The sequence below is a fragment of the Neophocaena asiaeorientalis genome, unplaced genomic scaffold, assembly GCF_003031525.2.
Source record: "Neophocaena asiaeorientalis asiaeorientalis breed wild unplaced genomic scaffold, Neophocaena_asiaeorientalis_V1.1 scaffold479, whole genome shotgun sequence".
NCBI classification, from domain to species: Eukaryota; Metazoa; Chordata; class Mammalia; order Artiodactyla; family Phocoenidae; genus Neophocaena; species Neophocaena asiaeorientalis.
The window spans coordinates 4,797,674-4,823,462 of record NW_020173774.1 but is presented as its reverse complement, the minus strand read 5'-3'; the positions used below and the strand labels follow the sequence as shown (position 1 = coordinate 4,823,462).

General features: G+C 49.1%; 2 protein-coding genes across 3 annotated transcripts in view; one reads left to right on the top strand and one right to left on the bottom strand.

The window, feature by feature from the left end:
- Nucleotides 1-271: 271 nt before the first annotated feature.
- On the top strand, nt 272-8,489 carry MCAM (melanoma cell adhesion molecule). 2 transcript variants are annotated; one of them, XM_024751748.1, is made up of 16 exons: nt 272-356; nt 2,142-2,266; nt 2,364-2,571; nt 2,657-2,727; nt 2,827-2,914; nt 3,984-4,163; nt 4,240-4,361; nt 4,445-4,607; nt 4,703-4,821; nt 4,908-5,049; nt 5,217-5,338; nt 5,447-5,588; nt 5,687-5,758; nt 5,949-6,096; nt 6,419-6,536; nt 7,353-8,489. In XM_024751748.1, exons 1-16 carry the CDS (start codon nt 290-292, stop codon nt 7,380-7,382), a joined length of 1,917 nt encoding a protein of 638 aa, XP_024607516.1. In that variant the 5' UTR covers nt 272-289; the 3' UTR covers nt 7,383-8,489. The 2 variants fall into 2 exon arrangements, with proteins under 2 accessions (XP_024607516.1, XP_024607515.1); XM_024751747.1 differs by lacking the exon at nt 6,419-6,536 and having other exon boundaries at nt 277-356.
- Nucleotides 8,490-10,055: 1,566 nt separating this feature from the next.
- The window catches only part of CBL (Cbl proto-oncogene), an 86,275-nt gene continuing 70,541 nt past the window's right edge, over nt 10,056-25,789 (bottom strand). The window contains exons 13-16 of the mRNA XM_024751703.1: nt 19,616-19,756; nt 19,138-19,238; nt 18,238-18,420; nt 10,056-17,252 (exon numbers count right to left, since the gene is read on the bottom strand). Coding sequence (XP_024607471.1) covers nt 16,984-17,252; nt 18,238-18,420; nt 19,138-19,238; nt 19,616-19,756 — 694 coding nt within the window. The 3' untranslated portion in view covers nt 10,056-16,983. The remainder of the gene's footprint in view (nt 17,253-18,237; nt 18,421-19,137; nt 19,239-19,615; nt 19,757-25,789) is intronic.

Sequence of the window (25,789 nt, the reverse complement as noted above, 5' to 3'; positions counted from 1 at the left end):
CCCAGGGCTACACGGGCTGGCTGGGGCTGCGCAGGAGTGAGCGCGGCGGGGGTCTGACCCCGCGGTACTCCGGGTATCCGGGCCAGCTTCTCCTCGCTGCCGCCTCGGCCAGGCAGTCCGCCCCGGAGACACCTGTCACCGCCCCCTCTCCGTTCCCTAGCTGGGGGCTGGGAAGAAGGCTCCGGCCTACCCCCACCCCGCGCCGCGCGGCTCGGCAGCTTTTTTCCTGACGTCAGCCCCCGGCAGCTGCGAGCTCCCTCACTTCGCTCTCGCCCTCCGGCCGGGAAGCATGGGACGGTCCGGGTTCATCTGCGCCTTCCTGATCGCCGCCTGCTGCTGCTGTCGCCGCGCCGCGGGTGAGTGAGCTCGCTGGGGTGGGGGTGGGGGCCCGCGCCCCCAACGGAGCGGCCCGGCAGTCCGGCGGAGCGTGCCCGGGAGGAGAGGTGGTCTCTCTCCGGGTCCCAGGCACCCGGCGCGTTGCGCGCGTGCAACTCTTCTTTGCAGCCGGTTTGCAGCCTCTATTCCAGACCTTCCCGGGAGCAGAACTGGGGAGGCGGGGAGGGGGCTGCTGCCTGGAGCGGGAAGGGGTGGAGCCAAGTCCCTGGGGCCGCTGGTGAGAGCTTTTCCTCAGGTGCTTTCTCTGGGGAGCCCGTGATTGGAGCCTTGGCGGGAGGCGCCTCTACAGCGCATCCCCAAATCCTGAATCCCGCGCCCGCCTGTTGCTGGGAAAGGCAGCTTTCTTAGCTGGAGGGGTGCGCCGACCCCTCCCTCTCCCGCCTGGGCTTCGAGCCAGGCTGGAGGTGAGCGAGATGGGGAAGAACGGCGGCTCCCACCCCGGCAGGGCGTTGGCAAATCCTGGAGGGCGGTGTGGGTCGCCTCGCGCCTACCCGGGTGACGGGATCACAGGTGGCAGGGACGAGGGATCGAGGATTACCAGAGTGGAAGCGCCCCAGACTTGTTACACCTCCCGGAATGGGACCAAGTTCAGGTGGGAAATGCGCCCCTGCACCTCGGAGTTTTTCTCTGGAACTGCCTAGGAGCCGGGCGCTCCCGGGTTCACGCTGCCCTTGTATGGCCCGCAATGGTGTCGCTTGTTTCTCTTGGCTCCCTTTCCCGGGCTCCAGCCGCTGCCTGGCTTAGATACCCTGGTTGGGTATCTAAGCAGTACCCAACTCGATGGCCTCGTGCCCATGCCGACGGTGTCCCTGGGGTACACTTGGCTGCTGCCTTCCAATCCCTTCTGGGGAAAGGGCTAAATCGGGCTCCACCCGCTGCAGAAGGTCCAGCCCCACCCGGCCCTGCTCTTCTAGCTCTGGGGAAACGGAGTCAGGGGTGTGAAGCTTTTGCTCTGGGTTGAAGACCACTCCATCTGCCCTTGTTATCTGGGAGCCAGCCCAGGCCAACCACCCAGGCACCCGAGTCCAGCCAGATGGTATGGAGTGACGTCACCTCCTCGCAGGGCGGGCAGCGCACTAGCACCACTGACGTCACTCCTGCCCACTGCCTGGCCCTTGGCCTGACCCCTGCCCTGACCCCGGGGAGAGATTCTGGCCCCCTCCGTGACTCTGACCCCTCCATACTCACAAGACTCCCAGGATGGGGTCCCCTGAGAGTGTCGGATGTTCACGGGGGTGCTGCTTAAGGAGTATGAAATAAGGGCCTCCTGGCCAGGGTTGCCCTTTGGGTTTTATGGGGGATTTGGGGAGGGTGTGTGTGGGGGGGGCAAAGGGTAGAGATGTCTTCCTCTGGGTGTGGGGACAAAAAGGGCCTGTGTGCCCCCAGCCTGGCACATGCCTTGCATTCCCACACTCTGAGCTCACCCGGGGAGGAGGGAGCCTGGAAGGAAAGGGGCCTTCCTCTTGGCCCAGAGCCTGGGTTGCCCCTCTGCCAGCCTCATCTGGGAGGTTCCTGGTGCTCAGGGTCTCTGCTCCAATGACCAGAAATGTCCATCCCCAACTCCCTTGAACCGGGAGAGGGCTGGCCCAGGGTTCGGGGGTAAAGAGTGGTTGAGGGGTAGGAGAGGACAGTGCCCTTCAGACCCTCGAAGTGGCAGGAAGAGCAGCTGCAGCGAGCGGTGTGCGTGGAGGGCATGGAGAGCAGCTGGAGCTGACACAGCTCCTCCCCCACCCCCTCCCCGCCAGGTGTGCCTGGAGAGGCTGAGCAGCCCGACCCCGAGCTGGTGGAGGTGGAAGTGGGCGGCACGGCCCTTCTGAAATGTGGCCCCTCCCACTCCCCGGGCAACTTCAGCCACGCGGACTGGTTTTCTGTGAGTGCTTGGGCCCCAGAGAGGGCAGCAGGGGCGGGAGGCTCTGCCCTTCATGTAGCCCCAGGACGCTCACCTCCTCCCCGACACCTCCCCTTAGGTCCACAAGGAGAAGCCAACACTCATCTTCCTCGTGCGTCAGGGCCAGGGCCAGAGCGAACCTGGGGAGTACCAGAATCGGCTCAGCCTCCAGGACCAAGGGACTACTCTGGCCCTAGCACGCATCACCCCCCACGATGAGCGCATCTTCCTGTGCCAGGGCAAGCGCCCTCGGTCCCAGGAGCACCGAATCCAGCTCCGTGTCTACAGTGAGTGCCCTGTCCGTGCCTTGTGGGCAGTGTGGGGCTTCGGGAGTGGTGGTCCCATGCCCCTCCCCATTTCTCTCCCTTGTAGAAGCTCCGGAGGAGCCACTCATCCAGGTCAATGCCTTGGGCATTTCTGTGAACAGTGAGGAGCCTGGGGAGGTGAGATCTGCCGGGGTGGCCGGCCAGCGGGTAGGCAGGAGCTAAGGTGGGCTTGGCGGGGTCGCAGAGGCAGGGAGACTCACACCCTGTCCTCCTTAGGTTGCCACCTGTGTGGGGAGGAATGGGTACCCCCTTCCTCAAGTCACCTGGTACAAGAACAGCCAGTCCCTGAAGGAGGAGAAGAACCGTAAGTCATCCTCTCTGCCCTTAAAAGCCACGCTTGTGGCACAATATGGGGACCACCTTGCATTTTATTTTACTTTTTTTTTTGGCCACACCACGCAGCGTGCGGGATCTTAGTTCCCCGACCGGGGATCGAACCCGTGCCCCCTGCATTGGGAGCGCAGAGTCTTAACCACTGGACCACCAGGGAAGTCCCTATTTTACTTTTTTTTTTAAGTACACAAGTGATCCTTGAAAATATTCTCATAAGAATTCAAACTATGGAAAATCTAGAAGGAAAATTTCCTTCCTGCCCCAGACCCATTCCCAGAAATAGCTGTGCTATCAGTGTGTATGTATTCACACTGAGGCAATCCTTGATTTCTAGCCTACTTCTAGGTACTTACTCACACATGTAAATATATCTAGGACTACATAGGCTTTTGTTTTTTATTATCTAAATCAGTGGTTCTCAACTAGGGGTGATTTTGCTCCCCTCTGGAACACTTGAGTGTCTGGAAATATTTTGGGTTGTCGCAAATGGATAGGTGCTACTGTCATGTAGCGGGTAGAGGCCAGGGATGCTGTAAACATCCTACAGGGCACCGGGCACGTCCAGCCCCAAACGTCAGTGGTGCTGAGGTCGAGAAACCCTGATCTGAATGACACCGTGCGCTACACATTGTTACACAACCTTGTTTTCCTTTTGACGACAAGTCTTGGAAATCTTTCCAGGTCACCCTATTTAGATCTACCTGATCGTTTACCTACTGCCGGCATTTCACACGGTGTATATAATATAGTCTAGCTAACCATTCATTCCCATTAGTGGATGTCCAGAGTGTTTTCTCATTTCCTTTTTTTTTTAAATCCCTGCAGCAGTATTTGCACACATCCTTGTATGTGTGCCTATGTGTGTTTGTCTAGGGTAGATTTCGAGCAGGAAACTGCTGGGTTGAAGGGCCGCAGCTGGCATTGGTACCTGGCCCTCTCTCTACAAGGGCTCCCCTGCCATTCCGCCGACCCAGGAGATCATAGGGTGGGGTTGGAGGCGGAGCTGAGGCCGAGCCCTTCGCCCCTTCCTCCCTGCCCAGGGGTCCACATCCAGTCGTCCCAGATCGTGGAGTCGAGTGGTCTGTACACCTTGAGGAGCGTTCTGAAGGCACAGCTGACCAAGGAGGACAAAGATGCCCAGTTTTACTGCGAGCTCAGCTATCGGCTGCCCAGTGGGAACCACATGAAGGAATCTAGGGAGGTCACTGTCCCTGTTTTCTGTGAGTACCGACCCATCGCTGTGGGGCTGGGTCCTGCTAGCTCTTGGGCTGAGAGCTGCCCCCTTTGCCTGTGCAGACCCGGCAGAGAGAGTGTGGCTGGAAGTGGAGCCTGAGGGGATGCTGAAGGAGGGGGACCGCGTGGAAATCAGGTGTCTGGCTGATGGCAACCCCCCGCCCCACTTCAGCATCGGCAAGCAGGTGCAGGGGCCTCTGTTCTGGGTGCAGGGGGGCAGCAGGAGTGGCTGGAGGCGCACTCTGGTCACGCCTTTGTCCTCTCGCAGAACCTCAGCACCAGGGAGATGGAGGAAGAGAGGACCGATGACAACGGGGTCCTGGTCTTGGAGCCCGCCCGGAAGGAGCATAGCGGCCTCTACGAATGTCAGGGCCTGGACTTGGAAAGCACGGCATCGCTGCTGAGCGACCAGCAGGAGCTGGTGGTGAACTGTGAGGGGCTGGGGGCCCAGGACAGGGGGACCAGGCTGGGGCGAGAGGGAATTTGCCCCGCCCTGTCCTGCCTGACACAATTGCTGCGTCCCCAGATGTGTCTGAAGTCCGGGTGAGCCCCGCAGCCCCCGAGAGCCAGGAGGGCAGCAGCCTCACGCTGACCTGTGAGGCAGAGAGTAACCAGGACCTTGAGTTCCAGTGGCTGAGAGAAAAGGTACCCAGGTGGGCTCAGGTCTCCGGGGCAAGGGGCTGTGGGGTGGGTGTGCCTAGGAGTGACCTCTGACCCATCTCTCACCCCAGACAGGCAAGGTGTTGGCAAAGGGGCCTGTGCTCCAATTACGCAACCTGAAACGGGAGGCAGGGGGAGGTTACCGCTGCATGGCATCTGTGCCCAGCGTTCCCGGCCTGAACCGCACCCAGCTCGTCAACGTGGCCATTTTTGGTGAGGCCCTAGGCAGAGATCAGGTGGCCCCTTGAAGCCACCTTGAGTTGGGTGGCTTCAAGCTCTTTGGGGACCGAAAGCCACCCGCTGCCCTGGGGTTCCCTGGTGGGGAGGGGGTTGGCAGGCCGGCAGAGTTTGCTGTCTCACCCTTCCCCGCCCTGCCACAGGGTCCCCGTGGATGGCACTAAGGGAGAGGAAGATGTGGGTGAAGGAGAACTCAGTGCTGAATCTGTCCTGTGAAGCATCAGGGCATCCTCGGCCCAGCATCGTCTGGAGCGTCGATGGCACGGTGAGCAGGCACGTGGCAGCCTCCCAGGCTCTCGTCCATCCCTGCGCGGGCTCTGCTGCCACGACCCAGCATCCTCCCCACCCCTGAACTGCGTCTCCTTCCTTGTAGGCCAGCGAACAGGACCAAGATCCGCAGAGTGTCCTGAGCGTCCTGAATGTCCTTGTGACCCCAGAGCTGTTGGAGACAGGTGCTGAGTGCGTGGCCTCCAACTCCCTGGGCAGAAACACCACCGTCATTATCCTGGAGCTGGGTAAGGGCTTGGTCCTGCGGAGTGGGGTGGGGGCAAGCCCAAGCAGTGCACATTCCTATCCCACCCACCCCCCATCTGTTTAACCTCTTTCACCCCAGACTCCAACAGAACCACTAGCCTCAGCACCTCCACCGTCAGTCCCTATGCTAGAGCCAACAGCACCTCCACAGGTGAGCTGGGCTGGGTCGGGAGCAGGGTTGTGCCAGGGCATCCTCACTCTGCCCTGACCGGAAGCCCAGGGGAGCTCTGTCGAGAAAACGATCAGCGGCCCATCTTCCATCAGCCCTGGGCTGGGCGGGGCCGCGATGGTAACATGGCAGCCTGGGGCAGGGAGTGACTCGGGGTGTCTTTTTGGGACAGAGAAAAAGCTGACAGAGCCCGAAAGCAAGGGTGTGGTCATCGTGGCCGTGACCGTGTGTGTCCTGGTCCTGGCTGTGCTGGGCGCCGTCCTCTATTTCTTCTACAAGAAGGGCAAGCTGCCGTGCGGACGGTCAGGCAAACAAGAGATGTGAGCACGGCACCTGGCACCCCACGCCCCACCCCAGCTCACGCTGCCAGCTTGTTGCCTCCTCAGGGATGTTCCCCTGCTGGCCCCTGTGCCCACTGAGCCGTTAGGAGCAGGAGGGGGACCCTGGGTCTGAGCGCTCCCCGCCTCACCGCCACTACCCAGCTTCCGTCCACCACACTCCTCCCTGTCACCCCTGTGGCCCTTCCCTGAGCCAAACCAGAGCACCTAAGAGCCCTTCAGTACCCAGTCCCACGTCCCTCCCAACAGCCCCCATTCCCTTGCCCCCGAGTTGCCAACCTCTTGCCTCCCTCCCTCCTCCCAGCACGCTGCCCCCGTCTCGTAAGGGCGAATTTGTAGTTGAAGTTAAGTCAGATAAGCTCCCAGAAGAGATGGGCCTCCTTCAGGGCAGCAACGGTGACAAGAGGGCTCCAGGAGACCAGGTAGGAGGCAGTTCCTGTGGCCAGAGCCTGACACATCTTCAGGCACCGGGAGTGGCAGGGCTGACTGTTACTGAACACTAACTTTATCCTTCATCCTTCCCTGTTGGAGGCGGGGAGCCGGCCCCATCTTGCCTTCCTAACACCACGCACAGACGCCTTCATCCTTCCCTCTTGGAGGCGGGGAGCCGGCCCCATCTTGCCTTCCTAACACCACGCACAGACGCCTTCATCCTTCCCTCTTGGAGGCGGGGAGCCGGCCCCATCTTGCCTTCCTAACACCACGCACAGACGCCTTCATCCTTCCCTCTTGGAGGCGGGGAGCCGGCCCCATCTTGCCTTCCTAACACCACGCACAGACGCCTTCATCCTTCCCTCTTGGAGGCGGGGAGCCGGCCCCATCTTGCCTTCCTAACACCACGCACAGACGCCTTCATCCTTCCCTCTTGGAGGCGGGGAGCCGGCCCCATCTTGCCTTCCTAACACCACGCACAGACGATAGGGCCAGGCAGGTGGCTGAGGGACCCCGAGAGAGGGTAGCTGCCAGGACTGAGAGCAAGACCCGGTCCCATCACCATTTCCTGAACAGAGCTGGCGGCTCACGTCACTAGGTGTGAAGCGTGGCCCAGTGCGATTCGGGGGCCTCGTCTCTTATTCCCCGCCTTGCCATCCCCACCCCCTCCCCGGCTTCCCTCCAGGCGGCTGCACCTAGTTCGTCAGCTGTGGCTTTGGTCCCTCCTCTCTTTTCACGCTCACACCTTAAACCCTGGTCAGTGTCTCCGAACACCCCCCTCACTTCTGCTCTTCACCCATCTTTAGGGAGAGAAATACATCGATCTGAGGCACTAGCCCACCGAATCACACGGCGCTCCCTCCCCTGCCTGGAACACTTCCTGTTCCCTGCTCACCTTCCTCCCCAGCACTCAGGATGGTCACCAAAGCCTCTAAAGTGGACAACACAGAAGATCCCCCTCCAGCTCACCTGCAGACCCCATTTCAGAGGGCACATGGGCTAGGACCAGACCTGTCCTGAGAAGGACCTCATGTGGCCCTGGAGGCCCCCTCTTCAGGGACCTGTCCACCACTGTCTCAATGTGTTGAGTGACGCTCATGCCAAGGAGGGGGCCTCGGTATCCCAGAAGCACACAGGAGAGTTTCTTGCAGAAACTTGTTTTCTCTTTACACATATTATGGATGTAAATACCTGTCTTCTACCAGCAGCCGAATTAGGTAGCCTATTTATCTTGAGCTGACTTCCTGCTCCACGGCTCCAGGGCTGGCTTCATAATTCAGCTGATCACTGAAGTAAGGATGCAGTGAGCCCAGGCCTCTCTCTGCTGGTGAGACCCCAGCAGTGTCTAGAAGCAGTTACCAGTTCTGGAGAGACCCCAGCAGTGTCTTCTAGAAGCAGTTACCAGCCTGCCTGCCTGCCTGCCTCTGGAGTCCCCTTTGCGACACTCTTTTCTTTCTCTGGGCAGAAGTCAGGACCTGGTGTCGTCCCTTAAAAGGTATCCTGGGTGTATCTCATTGTCCCTGCAGTAAGGAAGCTGGGTGCCGCTTTCCAGAGTTAAGGCGACTGGGCCCGAGCCCCCGCATTCATTTGGCTCCCCTGCCCTCTCAAGGAATCACGTAAGACTGAATGCTGGGGGTAGGGGTTGGAGATGAGGTCCAGACTGTCCTTTACGAGGGTTAAGGCTATAAAGTTATATTAGCACCAGACTTCTACAGCCTGAGCTAATGGGCCTAGACCTTAGAAGAAAGGCCCTAATGGGAGAATGGTACTTGGAGATGAGAAACGGGCCTGGCTAGAGCTTTGGGGTATGTATGTCTCTGCGTGTATCTGTGCGTACGTGTGTGTGTATATATATGGTTTTGTTAGGTTGTAAATTTGCAAATTGTTTCCTTTTTATATATGTGTATATATATATGAAAAATAAAGCTTAATTGTCCCAGAAATCTTACACTGTGTTTTATTCATCATGGGGTACCACAGCGGCCTGGGGCCTCCAGAATTGGAACTGCACCAAAAGGAACACAAAACCCTTTGCAGTTGGGAGCAGGGACCAGGGGTTACCTCTGCTTCTGAGCAGAGGGCTCAAGCTCTAACACAGGGGATGATCAACGTACTGACAGCAAAGCTGCCCTGCTCTATATAGGCAGCTTGCAGAGCCTGGCGAGCTGCTGGCAAGGAGCTATTGCCCCTCTCCTGTCACTGAGACTGCCCTCAAGGTAGCAAAACAGGCTTCTGCTGATGAACTGGTACGAGTGGGCATCTGGCCCTATAGCTCCCCAATATATCACTCCCTAACCCACAAATGACCAAGAACTCGGGTCTGCTACAACAAAAGAAACTTTATTTAAAAATATTTTTTTACAGACATGGGTGCCTGAAAAAGCTCTTTAGTTAACTGTGTATGGAAATGAAAAAAATTAATAAATAACATTAGTATAACAGAACCTCTAAACATTAATACACTGGCAAAACAAAACGGACTTAAAATGAAAATGAATCTTAAAGCTCTGCTATTCTCTGTAAGAATATTTACCTTCTGTTTTATTCTTTACAGGTGAGAATGATTAAATACTGCTAATATAATTTTTTTATATTAATGACACATTTTTAAAATAGTCCACAAAAATCTCATCTAAGTTTTCATTTTGTTTTATTTTTAACACTGATATACAAATGGGACTCTTCATTCTGGAGAAAAGTATCAAGTTCTCTCCAGCCCCACCCAGGCCAAGAATGTCAAAATCCTGAATAAGGAGGACTTTGAAAAGAATTGTTTCTATCTCCCAATTCTTTATTAGTTAAAGGCAGGGAAGAAGTGAGAAAAGGAAAAGAGATAAGTAAAATGTCATCATACAGAAAACTTTTTTTTTTTTGGTCGAAACCTACAGTGGCCACAATACTGAGGACAGGCTTCTGTTCCGGTACGTGGTCCTTGCTGCCCTTCCCAGGGGAAAACTCGCCCCTGCAGAGGGCACTAGTTGCTTAATGCTCTATGTCTGAAGTTTTCAAATGAAAGGAAAGCCAAGTCTAAGGGACAGGCAGGAGGTCTAGGCCAGTTCAGGACCCAGCAAAAAGACAAGACAAAACGAACAACCAAACAACCTCCCCTTTTCGGGAGGGTCCACCCTACACTGTTCCATGAAGTTGGGTCATTAATAGGATCAGGAGGCTGGGTCACCTGAAATGGTCCAGAGGATGCCTGGAAATCATGGAACGTTCTGTCTCTTCCTGCTGAACACAGAACATTCAACCTGATAACTGAGATTCTGACTGGAACCAACCAAATGATCCTGGGATACAATGCTCATTTCTTCCAGCTAAGCACCGTGGCAGGGAGAAGGGACCGCGGACACGCTGCACCTGGGGGCCACCTCCCCAGGCACACGGCGCACTTCCTCTCCCCTAATGCCACTCAAGGTAGAGGAGCTAAGACTCTGGGATTTCCATATTAAGTCCTAAAATGCAGCCTGGGATACGGTGCTGCCTTAGAAAGGCACAAAATATTTGGCTTTTTTTTTTTTTTTTTCAGTCTGCTAAAAATTGTTTTGTTTTGAATAAAGGAAAAAAAAAGATATATAAGGTTAAAAATCCCAAGTCACCACAGCCAGAAAGCAGATGTAGGAGGTACCTCATAGCTGCCACACCCCTACCACACGTTTCAGCAGGAGGTCAAGGCCAAGACACTAAAACAGTGCTGAGAAGGGCAGGTCAGGAGAGGAGGTATCCACTCTCATGGGCATGGCTCACTCACCCAACAGCAGAAGGAACAAGCCAAGGAAGAGAAAACATGTGGTCTACAGACTTGTAAGTAGTTCTCTGCCTCTCCAGTTTCCAGACAGCCCTAAGCCTGGCCACCCTCACCCAGGACAGGGTCAGAGGTAGACAGGGCGGAGGGAACTGACACAAAGGGCACATCAGCACCCATGCCAGACTGCCGGGCGTGGGCACACTGCACACCCCACTTCAGGGCTTCAGCATGGAGGCAGCGCAAGGCCTGAGGAGGCTCAGAGCGCACGTACGGAGCAGTACTCCTCTGGCCTCCCAAACCGGCCCAGGGGCAGAAGGAGAACTGCGGGAGAGCGCCTCACACATTCATTTTGGGGACTGAATAAGAACGTGGGGCCGGGCAGCCAGAACTCTGATTTGTTCCGCTGCCAAACCAGTAGGAGGCCCGAGGTTCGCTTCCAGCCTCTGCTCTCTACAAACACAGGGAGCGGTCAGTCACATTCCTCTCAAGCACTGAACAAGGGAAGAGGCAGCGAGATCTCCAAACAGTTGTTAGTCTGTTAGTCAACAGCTGGCCCTCTGGCACCATGCTCTCCAGCCAACTGCGAGTAAGCCTCCAGGCAGGCCTCGCTCTCCCCACCCCGATTTCCCCCGCTTACTCCCAGGCTACTTTCTGGAACCAAGAAAAACTGGTGCTCACCTCTGAAACCAGCCCAGATTTCCTAGAACTCTGTGAAGGCGAGTGGCACTGCTATCCCTCTGCCCCTTAATTCTGGCGCCTAGAAGGGAATTTCAAACACACAGGCCCCAGCCTTCATCACGGGCCTCAGTGTATATCTTTGGATTATTAGGTTACTTCCGTGTACATCAAATGACTCCAGTAGTTTAAAAAAGTTATAAGTGACTATGAAATGCCTTAATAACACAGGACAGGCTCCCGGATGAGATAAATAAGATCAAAAGATTCAGGCAAGCAGAAGCACAGTTTTAAAAAACCAAAAAATAAAGGCTTTACTATAGGACGACAAAGGAAGCAACTGGACAGGGAGGACAAATGCATCCTGTCTAAAGAGCTCTCAGTAAAAAGTCTCTCTAAATTGGAATCTATACCTAATTTATATCCTGGCAACTGTCCCAACTTTATAAATTCTTACTGGCAAAGTAGTTTCTGAGGTACCTCGGAAGGCCTGCCTAAGAATATTACCGCAGAGCTCCCCTCATAGAGGAAAGACCAGATAAAAGGGTGGGGAGGAGGGCTTGGAGGGAGGCAGGCCACGGGCCCATAGAATGAGTATGTTCTCAGCACTAAGACCTGAAGAGAGCCCAGAAGTCCATGGGTAGGGGCTACATTGGATTTGTGATCTGCTCTCTAAATGAAATCAAAGAAGGCTAGAAACCTGAGACTGAATGAAGGCTAAGAAATGTCACCTAAGAAAAGATTAGCTCCAGAACAGGAGAAACTGGTCCTAAAGAGGGAGGTAAGAAATCTTGGATGCCAAGACTCATAAAGGGAAGAAAAACTGGAAATAAAGCAACAAAGAAGGCAGTAACCTAAATTAACTTTAACCTAAGCATTTCCTCCAAGTCCCAGACATAGTCCCATGCCTGCCTTTCCACTCTCAAAAGAGCAGTATGGTAAGTTTTACTACTAGAGTAAAGTATTTTAGGGTATCTATCCCCTCCTCCCTGAGAACCTCCCCCTGCCCCTACCTCCCATCTGAAGCGGCAGGCCGCTTCTGCCCTGTGTGGCAAAGTCGGGGGTCGATACCTGATCAATGTGCTGGGCTGATCATCGTCTTTCTTGAGAATATGAACCAAGAGGCACTGGGACTCTGTTAAAACGGTGATCCCATTTAATGGTGAGCTGGGGGTCATGAGGACTGGGGTGCCTATGTTGGGGCCATGCATACCGACAGACCGACAAGCAGGAGAAAGGACTAGCTGCAAAGTTTCTCAGCTCCACGCAGAATCAACTGTACCGCTTATCCTGGGTTCTGGGAAATACCCTGCATCCTTATGATTCCTTCCTTTCCTCTGCTTTAATCCTTCTGCTTCTTGCATCCAAAGGACTGCTCAACAGGACGGTCAAAGATACAGCCCTGACCTTCTTCCACTATGCATCCATCTCCATGCATTAAATGGCTACACGCATTTCTAAAGAGAGACTGCTAATGTAGACTGAGATCGAAGTAGAAATAGTAATGCTTTATGCCAACTGAGAATACTTTAGATAGAATTTCTAGGGCCTGAAAGTCTAGGAGGATAATAACGTGTTGACTTTCATACTAAGTTCTACGGTCTCTAAGCTCCGTGCCCCTAGAGACACAGGCTGACGTTTTTGAGAACTGACTGAGGTCAACCTGTGCTATTGCCTGGCTCTTGGGAGACCAAACAACTGGCTGAAGATCAGGACCCAGAAACAGGTGCCCATCCCTCTCGCACACCTTTAGCCCTTCTAAGACACAGGATCAGCTGAAAGGTTGTTGAAGGACTGGAAAACAACTTCCATATAGAATGGGAGATGGTGAGAGGTCCCAGAGGGGTGATAAGAAAACTTCCTTATAAAGGGGATCAGAGGTATAGGCAGCTCAGTAAAAAGATCAAGGAAGGCACTAGAGTGGAAAGGGGTCTGTAGGCAGATGCTTTACTTAAACATTTAACTGCCCTATTGTGCAACTCTGAGCCGACATACCAACCCACCACCAAACAGATTCTACTTAAACACATAAAAATGGTGGGTGTCCATGAGATTTACATGGAGGAATCTCCCAGACATTGTCAAAGCTATGGGAAGACAATAGGGGCTAATGGGAGCGTCTTGAACTGATTTTTAACCAGGACAGCTCTATAAGGAAACGTCTACATAAAAGAGCTGTGAATGCAACCTGCACAATGTTATTGGGAACGGGTCTTTCAGGGCCAAATGCACATGCTAGACAGGCCAAGTACAACCGCTCAACATCAGTAAACCGCCATATGGTGGCAGGGGAGAACACAGAGCGGACACTTCGGGCTCATGGTAATCACTCACAAACACCTGCTGAATGAACAAACACAATGTTAGAGCCAAGCCAATAGTCAGAACACCGTTATTCCATGGGCAGTGGTCACTGCAGAGTCAGAAAGGCCAACAGCAAGAAGGGGGACTTACAGTTTGGGAAGAGGGCCTATATCCCTCCGCCTTTCATGATGTGAGGTAGGAGAATATTCTGCACTAACACCATGGCTGATCACACACAAAAAGGTCTACATCTTGTTAAAGAGAACATATAGCTGGTCCCTATTTTGCAAGCAAATATACAAAAATTCATGTGTAAGATTGCTGACTGGACCATAAAATATATTTTACCTTTCTATAGAGGAAATAAATATTTTAAGTGTGAGGAACAGCAACCCCCCAATTTTTTTTTTGAAATCCACAAAACAGCTAAATGATACTAATAGTACCATCCCACACCCTGGGTCCTGGTGTTGAGAGTCTGTATAGGAAGCCAAAGAACAGAAGAATGGCAGAATATGTAGAGTGACACTGGGGGACAGAGAGAGCTAGTGGAAGAGAATGGCCATCCACAGATACATATCACTATTTATATAAATATTAACACACAAATGCTGAGACGATAAACTGCCTAATCTATTATTTACCTAAAGGGAGGTATATCATTGAGCCCACAGGGTTTTTCCACTTTGATAACTCCTGACTTTAATGGAAGGAGTACAGCGAGTGCAGCTGATTAAGTACTGCAAAGCAGGCACCCAGCAACAAGGCCGGCTGTGTAAAGCAACCCAGGGAGACATGGGGAAGCAGAAGGCCAGGTTGGACAGAACAGCCTAGTGCACTTGAGAAAAAGGAAGACATCAAAGTGGTTTTTACCTTACTTACCTGACAGGTAACAGAGGAGGAACCATTTGTAATTAAGAGCGGGAAAGGGGATGTGTTTGCCGAAAATGGCGAGATTCAAAGCCCACTTGTGAAAGGTCAATTTTAGTTAAAATCACAGCAGAGCCAAAGAATTAAAAATTGCCATACAAATGGAGGACGAAGAATGGGTTATTGGTGCCTTAGTCAAAGGAAAATTCAAGAAGTTAAAGTTTTGGAAATATCCTCAACACAAAAGCCACGCAAAAACTTTCCTGAGCCTCACCTGGCAATCTCAGGCATGGACCCAGGTGTGACCTCAGAGCATCCAAAGAGAAAACCCCTCACAGAATGGTCTAAGACCCTGAACACCTGCAGATACATGGCCGACAAGCTAAGAACCAAGCCATGCAATGGTGCACACCTAGTTCAGCCTGGATCCCCACGTTCAACACAGGGATCTGGCACCTAGCTTGGGGGCTGACCTGACGAGCCTCAAGCGTATTCAGTTATGAAAAGCAAGGATGAACCTGCCTTTAGCCTATGTAAGTGAGGACATAATCTTCAAAGAAGATTTGGGATGCACTCTGAAAAGGCAACAGATATGCAGAACCAGTGCTTTGTTCTCTTGATAGATCTTCAGACTATGGGCAGTATCTACAGACAAGGAAAAATTCCAGTGTGGAGAGGTACGCAGACTGCTGCCATTTTCTCTAGCTCTCCGTCTAGGCCTTCAACATCTCAACAAGGCGCAAGACTGAACGCTACCACAAGTGAGACACTACGCTGGCTCTGAGAAGGAGATGCTAGTTACTGTGTCCTCTCTGCCGGTTTCCTCTGCCCTCTCCATCGCGATTCAGGCCCTCCTGCACCTGTTGGGGGCTGTATTATTTTCTGCCACGTAGAGGAGACACTGGGTAACCACAGCAAGTCAGCAAAAAGCCCTGAACTATCTCCTCTGGGAACATAAATGGCTCTGAGGCAAGAGGAGAAAAATCAAAAGACCTAGGAGTAGCTGAAAGCCAAGAGAAGAGTTACATAAAGTTTTAGGTCCAAAGATGACAAGATGGGAAAGAAAACAGGTGTAAGGAGAGTCATTTCTCTTTGGATCTCACGACAAAACCATGATTTAGATTGTGAGGAAGGTAGATTTATCAAAGTGCAGGCTTGCTTCTGACAAGGAGGAAGGTTACACACTGCTATAGGGAAGTCAGTAAGAGGCCCTGGCCGGAGAACTAACTGAACTCAAGTGGTGCCTTAGCAGTATCTGCAGGAACGTACCAACGGTGCCCCACACAAGACTCTGAGTCTTCTTTACAAACTGGCAATGGCACAAGCCACAGGGCTTTTCACATGTTGTCTGTCCGCAGTAAAGTCATTTATTACACCCAGTGACGTCTAATTACTGTGGGGAATGCAGTCACTAAAGAGTACGTAGGACCTAACGTGAAGAAGAAAGGGGAAGGAAAGGAAGAAGGACATGTTACATTCCCAAAGCCATAGGCACAAGAGAAAAGCAAGGGTGGCACCACGGTAGGGTTGGTGCTGATTATCAGCAGAATGCTGTGCTACCATGGGTGGTATTCCCCCCATTCCCTAAAGGGCAAAGAAAAAAATCGTCTCTGAAACTACAACCTGGCTCATATGCACAGGGAGACACCCACATAAGCTGAAATTCACTGGGAAGAAAAACTGAAGAGATAAATCTTTATTGTCTGTTTTGTGCATTTTAGGTACAACAAGGTAAAGAGCATGTGAATGGAGCTTCCTAAGAGCTTCATGGTATTTGGGCCAGAAAGCCATGCTGGAAACAAATGTTTTCCCTTCCCATTAAGTAGAAAACCTCGTGACCTACATTAGAACACACACCTGGCACCAAGGCAACTGACTCCCACAGACTATTTTCTGGGGAGGGCGTGGAATGTATCTGAAGGCCTCTATCTCAAATCAGTCACTATGTAATTAGGATAACTAAAACACCTTTTTCAAAACAGACTCAATGTTCCTATAGAAACAGTGCTTTGGAGTGACCAGTGTTCGCTGCGAGTATCAAACAGGACCATAATGATAGAGCAACAGTACTTTTTTCCCACCTGTCTACCAAACAAATCAACACCATCACACACAATAAAGAACATCCTATAAGCTGCTCGGCTTCAGTAAGGCTGGTCATAGCAAGCCCACTGCCAACGACAAGACACCAAGGAGGAGGAGGGGGGAGGAGACTGAGGAAAGGACAGAGGGAGGGTGTTTTAAAAATACAAGACTTCAGCTATGCACATTATAATCCAAGCCAAAGGGGAGTGTTGGAGTTGTAATACACACTGGGGTTGGGTATAAAACCACAGTTGACGGCAGTCTTTAAGATTCCTTCTTAAACCTCTTGTGCTAATTCCCTGCCTGGGATTAACACACACAGCAGGTAAATCTTATAATCACAGGACACACACAACCACAGACAGACAGACACACAAGACGCACACAAGCACATCCCTAACCTAAGAAAGTCTTAAGTCCTCAATTAGGATTTACTGCACAGCGCTTCTCCTACTGCCTTCTGGACCGTTCCCCAGGTAGGCTTCCACTTAATAAAAATCCACACTCTCTCCAAGTGGGGAGGGACTGAAGGACACCTTCAAATGCACTCTCAAAACAAGTAAGATAATAAAACATCCTAGCTGCTCCATTCTCATTCCACTGCTTTGAAATCTTGGAACCACAGATGTGATATCCCACACAGGGCAAGACCTCATTGCGAAGTCTCCAAAGGAACCTCTCTGCCCTTTTAGGTGCTACTCGAGCAAGAGCTCCCGGCTCCTCGGTCCTCTAAGCTGCGGCACGGAGTGGGTGTGCTAGGTGGCTACGTGGGCAGGAGAAGAAATAGAAACAAATTCCCGGAGGATGTTTTTGGCCATTTCAATATTGTTGTGGGCAATGACCAGAGCTTTCTGAATGTCCTGGTAGGAGTATCCCTGACTCATGAGGCTCTCAATCTCACTGGAGAGCTGCAGTGAGGTGGCGGCGGTGCTTTGCTGACAGCTACCTGCTTTTCGTTCAGAGTTGATTCTCCGAGGGAACGGTTTGGGTGGCCTCTCAGGAACTTGGGAACCCTCAGTGAAGTCTGGAAGAAATAGGAAAGACAATGTTTGCAACTCGGGGCGGGGCGGGAATCCTCACCCGATAACAACGTGCTAATACGAGAGATTATGGACCTACTGTCCGTCAGGTACACGTGCGGTCACAAGGCGGGGTTTTACAGTTTCAAGGGCTTCTGTCTACAGCCTCCTCCCCTCGCAGCACAACAACCTTCTAAAGACACCACGCGCCTGTCCTACCGACAGGGACCACGCTGCCCTCCACACAGCACACCTGCACCTGCACCACGCTTTACACTGAGCACCAAGTTTTCACACACATCACTGCCTGAATTAGTTAAAAAACACTTCTGAGGGGCCAGAGAAGACACTGAACTTCTCCCTATACAAATAAGGAAACAGAAATAAGCCTAGGTTGCAGCGAAGAAGCATTAAACAAGGTTGGGTGGGTGGGGATCACCGCCTGTTTGGGCAACTGGATGCCATGTATCCTTTTCACCAGCTGTCCTGAAGGCTGTCTTCCATTTCTAAAGTGACAGCAACTCTGGCTGCTGCCCTCCCAGGCGGCCACAGGTGCAAGAAGGACAGTCCTTAACAGTCAAGGCCCAAATGCGGGCTGGCTCCAGGCCTACTCAGTGTGCTTTCCAGAGCTGGCACACCTCCTTTCCAATGGGACAGGGACAGCGCCCAGAAGTGTGGTCTGAACCATCAAAATGAATTACTACTGTCATCATGCACGCTCAAAAGAGCCAGAAATCCTATTAATACTTACCCCCAGCACAGGAAGAGCCAGGGTTTGAGGAACAACCTCATTTCTAAGTCTGGCAAAATCCTCAAGGGCCTGAATACAGTTTAACTTCCGAATTTGGGACCCAGGACCAGCTTTCCTCCCACTTCAGTCCACTCCTTCCAGCTACTGACTTACTGTCACCAGGCAGTCATCTCTGTTTCAGTATAAATAAGAAGGCATACAGCATTTCAGGACAAACCCAAGGTAGCCTGGAGACTCACTCGTTGTGGGATCACCTTCCAGAGACAGCCAGCCGAAAGAGGAGCTGGCGTTGGAGATGTCAGAGAGCGTGCGGCGGGCCAGCACTGCGGGCACAGGTGGCTTGGGGACATCGTACCCGTCGTCTTCATTTTCTGATTCCTCAGGGCCAGTGTTGGTATGGGCTGCAGCCAAATTCCCTTCACCTAGAGAACAGTTTGTGCAGTTATCTTCTTTTTCCAACGTACTTCACCTTCTAACATTTCAGTACGGGGGCATCCGTTCATTCAAACATATACAGAATCAAATGGTTACCGAATAACCACTAGGGGCCAAACACCGTGTGGCCCTGTGCGTAGAGATAAAAGAAACAGGGAAAATAAGATCTGCACCAATCCTGCAGCTCTACTTTTCTGAACATGTCAAAAGCTACCCTTGCCAAGGTTAACAGTCACTGATGTCCAAGACTCAAGCACCACTTTATAGCATTCGTTCAACACTGTCATCTGCAGTTCACCTTGGAGGATCAGCCAAAGGGCCCTGTTGTGTGCACTGCCTTCTTGAACTTCCAACTTGGTAAGCTAGTTAGTATGGGAATTGAGTATTCACCACCACACACACAAGAATTTCATCAGTGTTGAAAAGCAATGGGAATAAGAGGGGGCTAGCTGTCAGCACTGCCGATCCAGGCCATATAACACAAAGGCCTCCAGGCCCTAGAAGGATGAAAAACACAAAAGGAACTAGCTGTGTAAATGGGAAATAAAACAGAGGAGGTGGTTTTACTGCCATAGATCAAAGGTATTTTGCAAAGAAAATTATTTACGAATATTCCGCGTAGGTCAAGTTCTCATTGGCCAAACATTACAGGCTCATTCTTCCGGCACATCGATGATTGTTAAAGTAGCAGAACGACTACTCACCAAAGGTGCCGCTCTCTGTGACAGACGGTGCCGCCTGGGACTGAATATTATACATTGCTTCGTATGTACAACTATCGATCTGCTGGTTACAATCACAGGCTCTGGACCAGAAGGAAAGTGGCACAATGATCTTCAGAAACAGAACTCTGTTATCTGCAAACTTATTAAGATATTCCTATTCACAACTTCTCTAGACCCTGATTCTATCAAGAATCTCCATTCTCCTCTTACCAGTATCACTAGTAAATATCAAAAGATTGACTCTTGTTACTAGTAGTAGCTGTGTATGTTTTGAAATTACTGTGATGTTGAAGAAACATTAAGTGGAATTGCTTACAGCTGCAAGAGGCTTAAAACGTTAGAGGTTACACACATCTTTCTGCTTCATTTCTGGCTGGGTAATGCTATGTGCAGGCAGCAAGCCAAACAGGTGAGTTGGTGTCAACTGAATTCCCAAATAGGATCGTTGTGAACCTACCGTGAACTCTGGGTTGTCTCCAGAGGCCACTTCACTTCTGGCTTTTGAAGTCCCACAGGCCTAGAGGAAGGAGTCATATACTCTGTGTCCTCCTCACTTTCACACTGCTCCCCAGGTGGCGGTTTTGGCACAGGAAGAGGTCTGGAAGATGAAGAATAAAAAACAGAAAAAGAAAACAAAAAGAATGAACTGCTTTGCAACTATCTGAAATAATCTGAAAATCACTGTAGAAGAAATATATAACATCCTACGAGGTTCAAGATACTCCTGGTGAAAAACAGCATGTACAGCACGATTCCATACACACAAGACTGGCAATGAGCGTGTCACATGTTGCTGATCACGGTCTGACTCTAGGTGGTAAGATTATGGATAACTTATTGCTTTAGCATCACTTATCTGTGTTTTCTAAATATTATTATAATTAACACATACTATTGTCATAAAAAGAAAAGGATCATTAAAAGGGTAATCCAAAAATTTTAATTCTTTTTGTTGATGATGTTAATAAAAATATACAATTGCACCTCTTACTCATGAAGCATTTTGGCAATACATACTTTAAACTATTCACATTCTTTTGTCACAGTAATTCTACCTTGGCTGCATCTCTGGCTATGTAAAAAGATGTTCACTGAAGCAAAGTTATTACAGTAAAAGCTTTTAAACAAAATAAATATACAACAACAGGGAATGATTAAATATACGATGTTACAGCTACATTACATAATAATACGCAATAATTAGAAGTGAGGATTTTGGGGACTTCCCTGGTGGCACAGTGGATAAGACTCTGCACTCCCAATGCAGGGGGCCCACGTTCAATCCCTGGTCAGAGAATTAGATCCCACATGTATGCCACAACTAAAGAGTCCGTGTGCCACCACTAAGGTGCCTGAAAGACGCAACTAAGGAGCTCCGGAGCTGCAACTAAGGAGCCCACCCGCCACAACTAAGGAGCCCACGTGCTGCAACTAAGGAGTCTGTGAGCCGCAACTAAGGAGCCTGCTTGCTGCAACTAGACCCCATGCAACCAAATAAATAAATATCAAAAAAAAAAAAAGTGAGGATTTTGAAGAACTTTTTAACTGATAGGAAGAAATGCCCAAGATATAATGCTAAGTTTAAAAAAAGGGAAAACATAAAACTACATCTTGATCTAAAACATATATACATTTTACATGTCTATAGCTATGGCCAAGTAACAAGCACTGTCTAATCGTCTGCCTAGAACAGCTAGCTATAAAAGCAGGAAAATATGCAAAAGAAAGAAGGCATTGGAGAGCAACCAGGCAGCCAAGATTTGAGAGGCCAAGATTCCAGAGAAAAGGAGAATACACTACAGTAAGCCCCATATTAGGGGTTCTGAACTTGGGGTTCCAAGGTAGTTTCAAGAGACTGAAGAGAGAGGGATTGGAATTTGGGCCAAGGCACGAGGGGTCAAAAATCCTGGAGAAGGGAACAGTAGAGAAGTAGGTTTGAAATTCTGCCTGTAATTTTCCCCAGAGCTACTGCGAATCCTTAAACCACGTATGAGTGGGACTAGATTCTGAGAAACCAGGCAAAAAGTAGTAGTACTTTGGTTGTCTTGCCAAACTATAGAGAGACAAAGTTGGAGGTAACAGACATGGCCTTTAAAATAATTATAATTTATATATTCCATTAAAACAGAGGATGGAGAATTTTATTAGAAAACTACAGAATAATTTTTTTTTTTTTAATTCACATGGAAATTCTAGGACCTAAAAACACAGTATTTGTAAATACAATGGATGGATCCTGGGGCAGATTAGAAACTGCAAAACAGAAGATGAGGGAACTGAAATAGAGTAGAAGCTATTCAGATTCAACTAAAGAGAGGAAAAAGAATGGAAAACACAAAAATGAGCGTAAGAGCTATATGAGGTGTGGTGAAAAGGTAGAGCTTTCAGGTAACTGGAGTCACAGAGCAGAGGAGAGAGACTGCACTACTCAGTGTATTTCAAGAAACAGTGCACCCCTGAAACTAACACAACATTGTAAATCAATTATACGCCAATAAAATTTTTTTAAAAAAGAAAAAAGAAATAGTGGCTGAGATTTCCTATGCTGAATTTTTCTTTCTTTCTTCTTCCTTTTCTTTTTTTTGGCCGCGCTGCCCGGCTTGTGGGATTTTACTTCCCGACCAGGGATTGAACCTGGGCCCTCGGCAGTGAAGGTGCAGAGTCCTAGCTACCAGACCGCCATGGAACTCCCAGTGGCTGAGATTTTCTAAAACTGATTAAAAACATCAAATGACAAAATCCATAAACTCTACAAACCCTTAGAAGGATAAATATAAAGAAAACTACACAGACACATTATAGTGAAACTGCTGGGATCCAAAAACAAAAAGGTTTTATAAGTAGTCAGAAAAAGAATCATGCCCTTAAAGGGGCAACATTACGCTAATTTTCCAACAGAAACAATGAAAGTCAGAGGGCAGTGGGATGATATTTTTAAAGCGCTGAAAGAAAATAACTCCAGTTCAGAATACAGCTGACCTCTGAACAACATGTGCTTGAACTGCACAGGTCCACTTTTACCCAGATTTTTCCCCATTAATACATACTACAGTACGACACAAGCCACAGTTGGCTGATTCTGCAGATGCGAAACTGTGGATACAGAGGGCCCACTGTAGTTATATCTGGATAATCCACTGCGGGGAGGGTCAGCGTCCCTAACCCCCAAGTTGTTCAAGGGTCAAGTGTACTATGTTTAGTGAAAATATCTTTAAAAAAATGAAAGTGAAATAAAAGATATTTTAAGTCAAGCAAAATTTGAGAGAATCCATTAATAGACGATACACTAACACCCCCTCCTCTTTCTCTCCCCCCCACACCCCGTCTCTCTAAAGCAAGTTATTTGGGCAGAAGGAAAAAGATTCCAGGTGGAAGTGTGGTAAAGCAGGAAGAAATGAGGAGTGCTATAGTATAAATATGTGGGAAATTTAAATGTCCAGGAAGTGTTAAGAGGAACTGATTCAAAGTAGACTCTAATGAGTCAAAGGGATATGTTGGAATCCCTAAGGTAACTGTTAAAAGAGTATTAGGAGTTAAACGGTACAATAAAAAATACTTTAATCCCAAAGAAAGAAAGTAGAAAAAAATGAACACAGAAAAGATGGGGAAAATGGAGAAAACAGTAGGTCCAAATATTCCAATTATTTTTAAACAAACAAACAAAAAAATGCTAGACTGGATTTAGGGGGGAAAAAAGCCAACAAGTGTATACTACTTAAGAGAAACATACCTTCAATGAGGACACAGAAAAGTTGAAAGTAAAAGGATGGAAAAAGATCATGCAAACACTACAAGAGAGCTGATGTGGCCATTTTAATACAAGTAAAAACAGACTAAGGCTGGTTAGAAGCAGAACTAGAGAGTAAATGGAATAATCAAAACAATTATCATTTAGTTGATAATTCTAAATTTCTATGTATCCTAATTACATATACTAAATACATATACAATGCAAACTGATAGACCTAAAGGAAAAAAGAGAAACCCACAATTATCGGGGGAGGATTTAACACACTCCTCTTGGTATTTGACAGAACATGTAGACTTAAAAAAAAAAATCAGCAGGAAGATAGTATAGTTGAATACAATTAAAAAATGACACATACAGAATGCTGTGGCCAACAACTGCAGAATATACATTTTTATAAAATGAAGGCAGTAATATGTATGGAATTTACCATAAACTAGTCAATAAAGGTCTCAACAAATATCACAAATTGAACTCACAGAGTATGGTTTCTGACCACACTGGAATGAAACTAGGAAGCAGTAACAGAAGAGGAACCAGAAAATCTTCCAATGTTTGAAAATCAGGCAACACATAAATAACTGATGAGTCAAAGAAGAAATCACAAATGGAAAACCATATATTTTGAAGTGAATGATAATGAAAACAGGACATATCAAAACTTGTGGAATGCAGCTTCAGCATCTGTTATGGACTGAATGTTTGTGTCCTCCCCAAAATTACTTTTGAGGCCCTAATCCCCAGTGTGGCTGTCTGAACATGGGGCCACATCTGAGGAAGTAACTACGGTTAGATGAGGTCCTGAGGATGAGCCCCTGACTCAGTAGGATTGGTGTGCTTATAAGAAGAGACACCAGAGAGCTTGCTGTTGCTCTCTTTACCTCTCTGTGTGTGCATGTATCAAGGAAAGGCCATGTGAGGACGTACTGAGAAGGTTATGCAAGCATGTAAGGCTGTAAAGGATTCCTCACCAGAAACCAAATATGCTGACATCCTGACCTTGGACTTCCAGCCTCCAGAACTATGAGAAAATTAAATTCTGCTGCTTCAGCTGCCCAGTCTGTAGATAGTATTTTGTTATGGCAGCCTGAGCAGATTAATACAGCACGCATCTCATGGAGCTAGAAAAATAACAAATAAAACCTAAAGGAAGTTGGAAGAATAAAATAAAGAGGAGAAAGCAATGAAACAAAAAGCAGATACAGGCTTCCCTGGTGGCGCAGTGGTTGAGAGTCCGCCTGCCGATGCAGGGGGACACGGGTTTGTGCCCCGGTCCGGGAAGATCCCACATGCCGTGGAGCGGCTGGGCCCGTGAGCCATGGCCGCTGAGGCTGCGCGTCTGGAGCCTGTGCTCTGCAACGGGAGAGGCCACAGCAGTGAGAGGCCCGCGTACCGCAAAAACAAACAAACAAAAAGCAGATACTCAACGAGGATTCTGGGAAGACGGTAGAAGTTGTCTGATGTAACTATTTTGGAACTCTAGAGTTTGTTGAAGGTTTGTAACTTCCAGGTGAAGACTGGGAGGCTAAACTGTTGTTAATTTCAGCTCTTAGCATAGTAGCAGCTACCCATTCTCAACCCTACCACATAGCAGGCAGCTGTGCAAATGTTCCTGGAGCAGCCTGCACACAGCTTGCAGGAGCCAGGGTGGCAAAAAAGACTCAGCCCTCCAAACATTGGGAATCTGTGTTCTGATTGCTGATTGCTGCTCCTGTTCACAGAGGTGCTGACAAAGGGGCAGCAACCACTGTTGTTGCACCTCCCAGCATTGTTGTAAGCCCCTCCTGTTCTGGCTGAAGTGACTTCCATGAGATTTTAAAGGAAGATGTGGAGAAAATCAAGAAAATGATATGTGAATAAAATGGAAGTATCAATAGAGACAGAAAACCTAAGAAGAAACAAAAAAGAAATTCTGGAACTGAAAAATACAAGTGAAATGAAAAAAAAAATTACTAGAGGGATTCAAAGGCAGATTTGAGCACCGAGAAGAAAGAATCAATTAACTTGAAAGACAGAACAATGGAAATTATCAAGGCTGAGAAACAAACAGAAAGAAAAAGTATTGAAGAAAACTGAACAGAGCCCAAGGGAGCTGTTGGACATAACACCACCAAAGGACCAACATATACATTGTGGGAGTCCCAGGAAAGAGAGAGAGAAAGGGGCAGAGAATATCTGAAGAAATAAGGGCCAAAAACTTCCCAAAATGATTAATATAAACATCCAAGGAGTTCATTAGACTACAAGGAAAAGGAACTCAAAGAGACCCACATTTTCAAAAGACAAAGATAAAGAAAGAAGCAAAACATCACGTACGAGGGATCCTCAATAAGATTATGAGCAGACTTCTCATCAGAAGTTTTAGAGGCCTGAAGACAGTGGGCCGATATATTCAAAGCGCTAAAAGAAAAAAAAGCTGTCAACCAAGACTCCTACACAGGCATACCTTGTTTTACTGCACTTCACAGATGGTGTTTTTTACAAATTGAAGATCTGTGGCAACCCTGTATCAAGCAAGTCTGCTGGCACCATTTTTCCAACAGCATTTGCTCACTTCAAGTCTGTGTCACACTTTGATAATTCTCAAAATATTTCAAGTTTTTTCATTATTATATTTGTTACAGTGATCTGTGATCAGTGATCTCTGATTTTACTATTGTAAAAGTATTATGACTTGCTGAAGGCCTGGGTGACGGTTAGCATTTTTTAGCAATAAAGTATTTTTAAATTAAGGTATGTACATATATATTTTTAGACATAATGCTACTGCACACTTAAAACCACAATATCTCTAAGGTATGCCTGTATCTGGTAAAACTGTCTTTCAAAAGTGAGGGAGAGGGGCTTCCCTGGTGGCACAGTGGTTGAGAGTCCGCCTGCCGA